This window comes from Salmo salar, chromosome ssa06, assembly GCF_905237065.1.
Source record: "Salmo salar chromosome ssa06, Ssal_v3.1, whole genome shotgun sequence".
Classification (NCBI taxonomy): domain Eukaryota; kingdom Metazoa; phylum Chordata; class Actinopteri; order Salmoniformes; family Salmonidae; genus Salmo; species Salmo salar.
The window spans coordinates 4152465-4166971 of NC_059447.1; the positions used below are offsets into that span (position 1 = coordinate 4152465).

General features: G+C 44.9%; 1 protein-coding gene across 1 annotated transcript in view; it reads left to right on the forward strand.

Annotated features, from left to right (window-relative positions):
- The first annotated feature begins 10401 nt into the window (after positions 1–10401).
- The window catches only part of LOC106606188 (periplakin), a 48257-nt gene continuing 44151 nt past the window's right edge, over positions 10402–14507 (forward strand). Inside the window, exon 1 of the mRNA XM_045719570.1 lies at positions 10402–10686. Within this exon, the coding sequence (XP_045575526.1) occupies positions 10634–10686 (53 nt within the window). The 5' untranslated portion in view covers positions 10402–10633. The remainder of the gene's footprint in view (positions 10687–14507) is intronic.

A 14507-nucleotide genomic window follows, 5' to 3' on the forward strand; every position in this document is an offset into this window, starting at 1 on the left:
GTTCTTTTGGAGAGATTGGAAACCCAAATTGGTCTACACGGACAAGTTCTGGCCTGGTTTAGATCTTCTCTGTCGGAAAGATATCAGTTTGTCTCTGTGAATGGTTTGTCCTCTGACAAATCAACTGTAAATTTCGGTGTTCCTCAAGGTTCCGTTTTAGGACCACTATTGTTTTCACTATATATTTTACCTCTTGGGGATGTCATTCGAAAACATAATGTTCAATTTCACTGCTATGTGGATGACACACAGGTGTACATTTCAATGAAACATGGTGAAGCCCCAAAATTGCCCTGTGTTTCAGACATAAGGAAGTGGATGGCTGCAAACTTTCTACTTTTAAACTCGGACAAAACAGAGATGCTTGTTCTAGGTCCCAAGAAACAAAGAGATCTTCTGTTGAATCTGACAATGAATCTTGATGGTTGTACAGTCGTCTCAAATAAAACTCTGAAGGACCTCGGCGTTACTCTGGACCCTGATCTCTCTTTTGAAGAACATATCAAGACTGTTTCAAGAGCAGCTTTTTTCCATCTACGTAACATTGCAAAAATCAGAAACTTTCTGTCCACAAATGATGCAGAAAAAGGAATCCGTGCTTTTGTTAATTCTAGGCTGGACTACTGCAATGCTCTACTTTCCGGCTACCCGGATAAAGCACTAAATAAACTTCAGTTAGTGCTAAATACGGCTGCTAGAATCCTGACTAGAACAAAAAAAATGTGATCATATTACTCCAGTGTTAGCCTCCCTACACTGGCTTCCTGTTAAGGCAAGGGCTGATTTCAAGGTTTTACTGCTAACCTACAAAGCATTACATGGGCTTGCTCCTACCTATCTTTCCGATTTGGTCCTGCCGTACATACCTACACGTACGCTACGGTCACAAGACGCAGGCCTCCTAATTGTCCCTAGAATTTCTAAGCAAACAGCTGGAGGTAGGGCTTTCTCCTATAGAGCTCCATTTTTATGGAATAGTCTGCCTACCCATGTGAAAGATGCAGACTCGGTCTCAACCTTTAAGTCTTTACTGAAGACTCATCTCTTCAGTGAGTCCTATGATTGAGTGTAGTCTGGCCCAGGAGTGTGAAGGTGAACGGAAAGGCTCTGGAGCAACGAATCGCCCTTGCTGTCTCTGCCTGGCCGGTTCCCCTCTCTCCACTGGGATTCTCTGCCTCTAACCCTATTACAGGGGCTGAGTCACTGGCTTACTGGTGTTCTTCCATGCCGTCCCTAGGAGGGGTGCGTCAATTGAGTGGGTTGAGTCACTGACGTGGTCTTCCTGTCTGGGTTGGCGCCCCCCCTTGGGTTGTGCCATGGCGGAGATCGTTGTGGGCTATACTCGGCCTTGTCCCGGGATGGTAAGTTGGTGGTTGAAGATATCCCTCTAGTGGTGTGGAGGCTGTGCTTTGGCAAAGTGGGTGGGGTTATATCCTTCCTGTTTGGCCCTGTCCGGGGGTATCGTCGGATGGGGCCACAGTGTCTTCTGATCCCTCCTGTCTCAGCCTCCAGTATTTATGCTGCAGTAGTTTATGTGTCGGGGGGCTAGGGTCAGTCTGTTATATCTGGAGTATTTCTCCTGTCTTATCCGGTGTCCTGTGTGAATTTAAGTATGCTCTCTCTAATTCTCTCTTTCTCTCTTTCTCTCTCTCGGAGGACCTGAGCCCTAGGACCATGCCTTAGGACTACCCGACATTGGTCCCGTGTGGCTCAGTTGGTAGAGCATGGTGTTTGCAACGCCAGGGTTGTGGGTTCGATTCCCACGGGGGACCAGTACGGAGAAAAACAATTTATGAAATGTATGCATTCACTGCTGTAAGTTGCTCTGGATAAGAGTGTCTGCTAAATTACAAAAAAAAGCCACCGTGTTTCTACACCTGCATTGCTTGCTGTTTGGGGTTTTAGGCTGGGTTTCTGTACAGCACTTTGAGATATCAGCTGATGTAAGAAGGGCTATATAAATAAATTTGATTTGATGTCACCATTATCTCTGCCAGCAGCCCAGCAATGACATGTCCATCTGACACCTGTTGACTGTGATGCAGGGAAAAATAGTGGTGCTGTTGACATTACATTGAGCAAGGCCTTGGGCTGATGGGGTCTGGGAGGGGGGAGGGATAACTCAACAACATGCTGTTAAGTTTCCATCCATCTGAACACATATACACACACACACACAGCCTCACACACAGCCTCACACACACACACAGCCTCACACACACACACAGCCTCACACACACTTCCCTACACATGTCTGAACATTAACACACACACTTTCTCTTTCTCCCTTTTTGCTGTGGTCACAGACACACAGTCACACAGTCACACCCACAGTCACACAGACACAGTCACACAGACACACAGTCACACAGTCACACAGACACACAGACACACAGACAGACAGTCACACAGACACACAGTCACACAGACACACAGTCACACAGACACAGTCACACAGACACACAGTCACACAGACACAGTAACACAGACACAGTAACAGTAACAGTTAGAGACATCTGAGACTGTAACGTTCTTTGTTTCACGGAAACATGGCTCACTCGAGACACGCTATCGGAGTCGGTACAGCCAGCTGGTTTCTTCACGCATCGCGCCGACAGAAACAAGCATCTCTCTGGTAAGAAGAAGGGCGGGGGTGTATGCCTTATGATTAACGAGACGTGGTGTGATCATAACAACATACAGGAACTCAAGTCCTTTTGTTCACCGGACGTTGAATTCCACACAATCAAATGCCAACCGCATTATCTACCAGGATAATTCTCTTCGATCATAATCACAGTCGTGTATATCCCCCCCCCAAGCAGACACATCGACGGCCCTGAAAGAACTTCATTGGACTCTATGTAAACTGGAAACCACATATCCTGAGGCTGCATTTATTGTAGCTGGGGATTTTAACAAGGCTAATCTGAAAACAAGGCTCCCCAAATTCTATCAGCATATCAACTGTGCTACCAGGGCAGGTAAAACCCTAGACCACTGTTATTCTAACTTCCGCGACGCAGATAAGGCCCTCCCCCGCCCTCCCTTCGGAAAAGCTGACCACGACTCCATTTTGTTGCTCCCAGCCTATAGACAGAAGCTAAAACAGGAAGCTCCCGCCCTCAGGTCTGTTCAACACTGGTCCGACCAATCGGATTCCACGCTTAAAGATTGCTTCGATCACGTGGACTGGGATATGTTCCGCATTGTGGCGAACGACAACATTGACGAATACGCTGATTCGGTGTGCGAGTTTATTAACAAGTGCATCGGCGACGTCGTACCCACAGTGTCTATTAAAACTTTCCCAAACCAGAAACCGTGGATTGATGGCAGCATTCGCGCAAAACTGAAAGCGCGAACCACTGCTTTTAATCAGGGCAAAGTGACAGGAAACATGACCGAATACAAACAGTGTTGCTAATCCCTCCGCAAGGCAATCAAACAAGCTAAGCGTCAGTACAGAGACAAAGTGGAGTCACAATTCAACGGCTCAGACACGAGAGGTATGTGGCAGGGTCTACAGTCAATCACGGACTACAAAAGAAAAACCAGCCCCGTCGCGGATCACGATGTCTTGCTCCCAGACAGACTAAACAACTTTTTTGCTCGCTTTGAGGACAATACAGTGCCCCTGACATGGCCCGCTACCAAAACCTGCGGGCTCTCCTTCACTGTAGCCAACGTGAGTAAAACATTTAAATGTGTTAACCCTCGCAAGGCTGCTGGCCCAGACAGCATCCCTAGCCGCGTCCTCAGAGCATGCGCAGACCAGCTGGCTGGTGTGTTTACGGACATATTCAATCAACCCTTATCCCAGTCTGCTGTCCCCACATGCTTCAAGAGGGCCACCATTGTTCCTGTTCCCAAGAAAGCTAAGATATCTGAGCTAAATGACTACCGCCCCGTAGCACTCACTTCCGTCATCATGAAGTGCTTTGAGAGACTAGTCAAGGACCATATCACCTCCACCTTACCTGACACCCTAGACCCACTTCAGTTTGCTTACCGACCCAATAGGTCCACAGACGATGCAATCGCCATCACACTGCACACTGCCCTATCCCATCTGGACAAGAGGAATACCTATGTAAGAATGCTGTTCATCGATTACAGCTCAGCATTTAACACCATAGCACCCTCCAAACTCGTCATTAAGCTCGAGACCCTGGGTCTGGACCCCGCCCTGTGCAACTGGGTCCTGGACTTCCTGACGGGCCGCCCCCAGGTGGTGAGGGTAGGTAACAACATCTCCACCCCGCTGATCCTCAACACTGGGGCCCCACAAGGGTGTGTTCTCAGCCCCCTCCTGTACTCCCTGTTCACCCACGACTGCGTGGCCATGCACGCCTCCAACTCAATCATCAAGTTTGCAGACGACACTACAGTGGTAGGCTTGATTACCAACAACGACGAGACGGCCTACAGGGAGGAGGTGAGGGCCCTCGGAGTGTGGTGTCAGGAAAATAACCTCACACTCAACGTCAACAAAACAAAGAGATGATCGTGGACTTCAGGAAACAGCAGAGGGAGCAGCCCCCTATTCACATCGACAGGACAGTAGTGGAGAGGGTGGAGAGTTTTAAGTTCCTCGGCGTACACATCACAGACAAACTGAAATGGACCACCCACACAGACAGTGTGGTGAAGAAGGCGCAGCAGCGCCTCTTCAACCTCAGGAGGCTGAAGAAATTTGGCTTGTCACCAAAATCACTCACAAACTTTTACAGATGCACAATCGAGAGCATCCTGTCGGGCTGTATCACCGCCTGGTACGGCAGCTGCTCCGCCCATAACCGGAAGGCTCTCCAGAGGGTAGTGAGGTCTGCACAACGCATCACCGGGTGCAAACTACCTGCCCTCCAGGACACCTACACCACCCGATGTCACAGGAAGGCCAAAAAGATCATCAAGCTCAACAACCACCCAAGCCACTGCCTGTTCACCCCGCTAACATCCAGAAGGCGAGGTCAGTACAGGTGCATCAAAGCGGGGACCGAGAGACTGAAAAACAGCTTCTATCTCAAGGCCATCAGACTGTTAAACAGCCATCACTAACATTGAGTGGCTGCTGCCAACATATTGACTCAACTCCAGCCACTTTAATAATGTAATCAATTTATCACTAGCCACTTTATACTATATAATGTTTACATACCCTACATTACTCATCTCATAAGTATATACTGTACTCGATACCATCTACTGCATCTTGCCTATGCCGTTCGGCCATCACTCATTTATATATTTTTATGTACATATTCTTATTCATTCCTTTACACTTGTGTGTATAAGGTAGTTGTGAAATTGTTAGGTAATATTACTTGTTAGATATTACTGCATGGAACTAGAAGCACAAGCATTTCGCTACACTCGCATTAACACCTGCTAACCATGTGTATGTGACAAATACATTTGATTTGACACAGTAACAGTAACACAGACACAGTAACACAGACACAGTCACACAGTAACACAGACACAGTAACACAGACACAGTAACACAGTAACACAGACACAGTAACACAGACACAGACACAGTAACACAGACACAGTAACACAGACACAGACACAGTAACACAGACACAGTAACACAGACACAGTAACACAGACAGAGTAACACAGTCACAGTAACACAGACACAGTAACACAGTCACAGACACAGTAACACAGACACAGTAACACAGACACAGTAACACAGACACAGTAACACAGACAGAGTAACACAGTCACAGTAACACAGACACAGTAACACAGTCACAGCGTAACACAGACACAGTAACACAGACACAGTAACACAGACACAGTAACACAGACACAGTAACACAGTCACAGTAACACAGACACAGTAACACAGACACAGACACAGTAACACAGACACAGTAACACAGACACAGACACAGTAACACAGACACAGTAACACAGACACAGTAACACAGACAGAGTAACACAGTCACAGTAACACAGACACAGTAACACAGACACAGTAACACAGTCACAGTAACACAGACACAGTAACAGTAACACAGTAACACAGACACAGTAACACAGTAACACAGTCACAGTAACACAGACACAGGTCTCTAATGACTAACTGGTTCTAGTTGTGTTCAGCGTGTTCAGTTCCTCTGGCTCTTCCTTTCAGCAGATAGTGGTGTTTCCTGACCACAGCTCTCTCTCACACACACATACACACACACACACACACACACACACACACACACACACACACACACACACACACACACACACACACACACACACACACACACACACGCAGATGCAGGGGCCAGGGAGCAGAGCAGCGCTGCATATAATCACAGGCTGCAGACATGACAGTGTAAACAGTGGAAGGATTCCAAATGGCACCCTAGTCCCTTTATAGTGCACTACTTTAGACCAGGACCATAGGGAATAGGGTGCCATTTGGGACGCATCCTTGGTGTAGTGCTGACTCTTTGTTTACATTTCTGTTCTGTCTGTCTGTCTGTCTGTCTGTCTGTCTGTCTGTCTGTCTGTCTGTCTGTCTGTCTGTCTGTCTGTCTGTCTGTCTGTCTGTCTGTCTGTCTGTCTGTCTGTCTGTCTGTCTGTCTGTCTGTCTGTCTGTCTGTCTCAAGAAGACACACATGGCACTGTTAGGATGAGAAGACTCCTGAAACTTGAGTCATATCACTGTCCCACTCAGACACACACAGTGTGAGGAGGCTGTGGCAGGTCAGACAGGCTCTGCCAGTCCTTTTGAAGAGTAACTACCTCTCCCAAACAAACACAAACACACACCCCAAGGGAGTGTCCTTGTTGTCGAGTCACACTAGGGTCCCATAGCTGAGAGAGGAGTAACATATGCTGTTCTGTCTCCATGGTTACAATGCAGCTACCCCCCCCATTGGTCGACTAGAACCGTGGTCAACACTGTTACACTACATTATGACACACTATAACTCCTCCCCCTCAGAACCGTGGTCAACACTGTTACACTACATTATGACACACTATAACTCCTCCCCCTCAGAACCGTGGTCAACACTGTTACACTACATTATGACACACTATAACTCCTCCCCCTCAGAACCGTGGTCAACACTGTTACACTACATTATGACACACTATAACTCCTCCCCCTCAGAACCGTGGTCAACACTGTTACACTACATTATGACACACTATAACTCCTCCCCCTCAGAACCGTGGTCAACACTGTTACACTACATTATGACACACTATAACTCCTCCCCCTCAGAACCGTGGTCAACACTGTTACACTACATTATGACACACTATAACTCCTCCCCCCTCAGAACCGTGGTCAACACTGTTACACTACATTATGACACACTATAACTCCTCCCCCTCAGAACCGTGGTCAACACTGTTACACTACATTATGACACATTACTTCTGATAATGGTCAACTGGTCCAACATTTTAAGTTTAATTGTTACATTTATTTTTTATTTAGCTAGATAAGTCAGTTAAGAACAAATTCTTATTTACAATGACGGCCTACGCCGGCCAAACACCGACAACGATAGGCCAATTGTTCACCGCCCTATGGGACTCCCAATCACGGCCGATTGTGATACAGTTTGGATTCGAACCAGGGTGTCTGTAATGACGCCTCAAGCACTGAGATGCAGTAACTCAACATGTGTCAACATATTACAGCCTGACCTGTAACCAACATATCAATGTATTACAGCCTGACCTGTAACCAACATATTAATGTATTACAGCCTGACCTGTAACCAACATATCAATGTATTACAGCCTGACCTGTAACCAACATATTAATGTATTACAGCCTGACCTGTAACCAACATATCAATGTATTACAGCCTGACCTGTAACTAACATGTGTCAACATATTACAGCCTGATCTGTAACCAACATATCAACATATTACAGCCTGACCTGTAACCAACATATCAATGTATTACAGCCTGACCTGTAACCAACATATCAATGTATTACAGCCTGACCTGTAACCAACATATTAATGTATTACAGCCTGACCTGTAACCAACATATCAATGTATTACAGCCTGACCTGTAACCAACATATTAATGTATACCAGCCTGACCTGTAACCAACATATTAATGTATACCAGCCTGACCTGTAACCAACATATCAATGTATTACAGCCTGACCTGTAACCAACATATCAATGTATACCAGCCTGACCTGTAACCAACATATCAATGTATTACAGCCTGACCTGTAACCAACATATCAATGTATTACAGCCTGACCTGTAACTAACATATCAATGTATTACAGCCTGACCTGTAACCAACATGTGTCAACGTATTACAGCCTGACCTGTAACCAACATATCAATGTATTACAGCCTGACCTGTAACCAACATGTGTCAACATATTACAGCCTGACCTGTAACCAACATATCAATGTATTACAGCCTGACCTGTAACCAACATGTGTCAACATATTACAGCCTGACCTGTAACCAACATGTGTCAATGTATTACAGCCTGACCTGTAACCAACATATCAATGTATTACAGCCTGACCTGTAACCAACATGTGTCAACATATTACAGCCTGACCTGTAACCAACATATCAATGTATTACAGCCTGACCTGTAACCAATATATCAATGTATACCAGCCTGACCTGTAACCAACATATTAATATATTACAGCCTGCCTGTAAACAAAAATATTTATGTATTACAGCCTGACCTGTAACCAACATATTAATGTATTACAGCCTGACCTGTAACCAACATATGAATATATTGCAGCCTGACCTGTAACCAACATGTGTCAACGTATTACAGCCTGACCTGTAACCAACATATCAATGTATACCAGCCTGACCTGTAACCAACATATTAATGTATACCAGCCTGACCTGTAACCAACATATTCATGTATTACAGCCTGACCTGTAACCAACATATTAATGTATTACAGCCTGACCTGTAACCAACATATTAATGTATTACAGCCTGACCTGTAACCAACATGTGTCAACGTATTACAGCCTGACCTGTAACCAACATGTGTCAACATATTACAGCCTGACCTGTAACCAACATGTGTCAACATATTACAGCCTGACCTGTAACCAACATGTGTCAACATATTACAGCCTGACCTGTAACCAACATGTGTCAACATATTACAGCCTGACCTGTAACCAACATATCAATGTATTACAGCCTGACCTGTAACCAACATGTGTCAACATATTACAGCCTGACCTGTAACCAACATGTGTCAACATATTACAGCCTGACCTGTAACCAACATATCAATGTATTACAGCCTGACCTGTAACCAACATGTGTCAACATATTACAGCCTGACCTGTAACCAACATATCAATGTATTACAGCCTGACCTGTAACCAACATGTGTCAACATATTACAGCCTGACCTGTAACCAACATGTGTCAACATATTACAGCCTGACCTGTAACCAACATGTGTCAACATATTACAGCCTGACCTGTAACCAACATATCAATGTATTACAGCCTGACCTGTAACCAACATGTGTTAACATATTACAGCCTGACCTGTAACCAACATGTGTCAACATATTACAGCCTGACCTGTAACCAACATGTGTCAACATATTACAGCCTGACCTGTAACCAACATGTGTCAACATATTACAGCCTGACCTGTAAACAACATATCAATGTATTACAGCCTGACCTGTAACCAACATATTAATGTATTACAGCCTGACCTGTAACCAACATATCAATGTATTACAGCCTGACCTGTAACCAATATATCAATGTATTACAGCCTGACCTGTAACCAATATATCAATGTATACCAGCCTGACCTATAACCAACATATTAATGTATTACAGCCTGACCTGTAACCAACATGTGTCAACGTATTACAGCATGACCTGTAACCAACATATTAATGTATTACAGCCTGACCTGTAACCAACATATCAATGTATTACAGCCTGACCTGTAACCAACATATTAATGTATACCAGCCTGACCTGTAACCAACATATCAATGTATTACAGCCTGACCTGTAACCAACATATTAATGTATTACAGCCTGACCTGTAACCAACATATTAATGTATTACAGCCTGACCTGTAACCAACATATTAATGTATTACAGCCTGACCTGTAATAACAATGTCATAGATTTGCTTTTGAACATTGCTTTGACTGCTCTCTCAAACACTGGTATTTTCATTTTCATCTGAGCAAATGGCAATATGTTGATAACATAGTAGCAATGTCCATGCCTAATAGGTGCGGTATCCACCTGTAACCTGTATGGAAAAGCAGAAAAGCAGCCGCGCCCAGGCGTTCATAGGTGACAGGTATGCAGCACATACAGGGAGAAACCAAACCCCCCTTCCTTTACTGCAGTTCACTTGTCCTGTGTTGACTGACTGCTGGGAGGAATTAGCTAGTGGGCGTCGCTGAATCTCATCGTTTGACGTTCCCATTTGTGTGTGTGGAGCGTCCTGGGGCATTCCTACCTGTCCGAGGAGAGAGAACATACCAGAGAACTCAGCAAGAAGCCTCACCTCTCCCCACGGGATATCTTCACAGAGAGAAGCACAAGAAGAGACAGGTGTTTACGGGAGAAGAATCCGAGTCGTCCCGCTGACAGAATGTTCAAGAAAAAACCCTCCAAGAATAGCGTGACCATCACGCAAACGAAAAAGTGAGTATTTGTTTCTATGTTGAAAGTTATCTTGGTGGTTATTGATAGCGAGTTGTAACTTTAATCACTGTGCAAGTTTATTTTAATGTCGCATTCGGAAAGATAACGTAAAGTTGGACGTTTGACAAGTTGACAACATTGTCAGTATGCTTCAGGATTCTGTTTATGATCGTTTATGATAATGCATATTTTTAATTTGACGACAATTCTGGGACATTGTAGTACTATGTCATAGAATAAATTAAGCCACGTTGCATGGGGGTTAAGTCATATTCCAAAGTTTATACAACTCTGGAAAATTATTTTTAATGATATTGTTAGTTTATACACTGAATGTCCTTTTAAGTTGACCAGAGGGTGTGGCTGTATGTTAGTGGCAGTAACTGGTTTGATAACTTTGGCTTTCTGGGTAGAGTGAGAGAATACATGGTGATGGACTTCAACCCAGCCCTGTTCAACTAATTTTCACTAAACGAAAGTATTAACCTCACTTTTGCCGAAGTATAGTAAAATATCAGGCTACTGTATCGGCAAAAAAGGAAATTGAACCCAATCGTGTCTTTGTTCTTATAAACAATATAAATCCCTATATAATTATACAGTGAGGTGTTTAACCATTTACCTGTGAATAGTGTAATTAGTGACGAGCTGCCCCCCCAAAAAAATCTCTAAATATGTATCTACATTTTCAACTGTCACTTTTCACTCTCACTTCAGGAACTTGCTATATGGGATCTTCTTTTGGGGCAGTCAGTGGCTGCATCCCACACTATACCCCTATGGGCCCTGGTCTAAAGTAGTGCTCTATATAGGGAACAGAGCCCTATGGGCCCTGGTCAAAAGTAGTGCTCTATATAGGGAACAGAGCCCTATGGGCCCTGGTCAAAAGTAGTGCACTATATAGGGTTTAATTTGGGTTGTAGTCAGTGTCTCTGAACAGAGAGAGCACAGAGCATGCAGGTTGTCACTCTTCAAGTGAGAGTAGGAGGAGGAGGAGGGGAGGATAGAGTCAGGGCCACCTAGTAATAACAACACTCCTTTGGCTTGGAACATGAGAGGTTAGCAAGCTAATCTGTTTCCAATGGTTATCTATGTAATGTATGGCTCCGGGATTTCTGCGTCCCAAATGGGCACCCTATTCCCTAATTAGTGCACTACTTTTGACCAGAGCCCTTTGGGAATAGGGAGCCATTTGGGACAAAGACTTAATGGGTGGCTCATCATTGACTTCAGTATAGAAGGGAATGTATCTTGTCTGATGTCGAAGGAAAGACCTAGCAAGCTGCTTAAAACTGTTTCTAGTTAGTGAATGAGGCTTTTATGTTTCAACATATGAGTCAGACACAATGTTGGAATAATGAAAACCACGCACATTGTGTGTGTGTGTGGGCGTGTGTGTGCGTGCGTGTGTATGTGCATGCTTGCGTGCGTGTGTGTGGGCGTGGGTAATTTATGGGTAGGGTTGCAAAATTCCTGAAATTCTGAATATATTCCCTGATTTTCCCGAAATGCTGGTTGTGGGATTTATGGAATCAGGAGGGAATCCGGAGTCCTCCAACCAGGATTTCTAGAAAACGTTCAATAAATTCCCTGGTTATCAGAATTTTGCAACCATATTTATGTGTCCCATGTTGCCATAGTAAAGCTGTATTAAACGTAGAGTGATTATTTATATTGGATGTTAAGAGTGATATATTACATGTTGGTTGCCAACTGTCTAACTGTATCAGCCTAACCATAAAGCAACCTAACCTAACCATAAAGCAACCTAACCTAACCATAAAGCAACCTAACCTAACCATAAAGCAACCTAACCTAACCATAAAGCAACCTAACCTAACCTAACCATAAAGCAACCTAACCTAACCATAAAGCAACCTAACCTAACCATAAAGCAACTCTCTTCTTTTGAGTGTGGACTCTACACTGCATCAGTTATTTCATGTGGGTCAACACATCACAACTTCCTGGGGGCAGTGATTTAATGTGGGTCAACACATCACAACTTCCTGGGGGCAGTGATTGGTGGTCTTAAGGGTGTTCAATAGGTCGTGATTGAGTCAGATCAGGGTGATTGGTGATCTTAAGGGTGTTCAATAGGTCGTGATTGAGTCAGATCAGGGTGATTGGTGGTCTTAAGGGTGTTCAATAGGTCGTGATTGAGTCAGATCAGGGTTATTGGTGATCTCATCAGAGCTTTGCAGATAGGAGACACATGTCTGCTCTAGTACTCCTATCAGCTGGAGGCTAGTGAACAGTGATTATCTATGTAGTGTGAATCTAGCTGTATTCTGTAACGCTGTGAACGTTTCAGCTTTCTGAACCCTAGACACATGAGACAGAATGGACACATGGGCCCAGTTCCATTTAGGTTCCTAGTACCTTCCCTTATCTCCTACTCCTTCACAGATCTCTTCATTAATACTGGGGGGCCTAGGGACCCTAAAGGATCTGATCTGGGCCTTTGTTGTTGGGAAGTTCATATTTCAAGGAGATGGAGTCTAGGAAGGATTCATCTGATCTGGGACTTGGTTGTTGGGAAGTTCATATTTGAAAGAGTTGGGGTCTAGGAAGGATTCATCTGATCTGGGCCTTGGTTGCTGGGAAGTTAATCTGGATCTCATCCCTCCCTCCATACCCTCAATGACTCATACTTACCTTCTGGTTACAATTTGTCTCTCTCTCCCTCTCCTTGGAAATACTTTACTCCTTATTCGGAGAGATGTGTGTCCAACACAAATCAATCTGGTTAAATAAAGGTTCAATAAAAATAAATAAAATATAAGATGTTTAGCATATTGGAGCAATGTTTGTTAGCATCCTTCTAATACAAACTGTAGACCAGAGGTCCACCTCCCCCAGGCCATCCATCCTAATACAAACTGTAGACCAGAGGTCCACCTCCCCCAGACCATCCATCCTTCTAATACAAACTGTAGACCAGAGGTCCACCTCCCCCAGACCATCCATCCTTCTAATACAAACTGTAGACCAGAGGTCCACCTCCCCCAGACCATCCATCCTAATACAAACTGTAGACCAGGGGTCCACCTCCCCCAGACCATCCATCCTTCTAATACAAACTGTAGACCAGAGGTCCACCTCCCCCAGGCCATCCATCCTTCTAATACAAACTGTAGACCAGAGGTCCACCTCCCCCAGGCCATCCATCCTTCTAATACAAACTGTAGACCAGAGGTCCACCTCCCCCAGGCCATCCATCCTAATACAAACTGTAGACCAGAGGTCCACCTCCCCCAGGCCATCCATCCTAATACAAACTGTAGACCAGAGGTCCACCTCCCCCAGACCATCCATCCTAATACAAACTGTAGACCAGAGGTCCACCTCCCCCAGGCCATCCATCCTTCTAATACAAACTGTAGACCAGAGATCCACCTCCCCCAGGCCATCCATCCTAATACAAACTGTAGACCAGAGGTCCACCTCCCCCAGGCCATCCATCCTAATACAAACTGTAGACCAGAGGTCCACCTCCCCCAGGCCATCCATCCTTCTAATACAAACTGTAGACCAGAGGTCCACCTCCCCCAGGCCATCCATCCTTCTAATACAAACTGTAGACCAGAGGTCCACCTCCCCCAGGCCATCCATCCTTCTAATACAAACTGTAGACCAGAGGTCCACCTCCCCCAGGCCATCCATCCTAATACAAACTGTAGACCAGAGGTCCACCTCCCCCAGGCCATCCATCCTTCTAATACAAACTGTAGACCAGAGGTCCACCTCCCCCAGGCCATCCATCCTAATACAAACTGTAGACCAGAGGTCCACCTCCCCCAGGCCATCCATCCTAATAC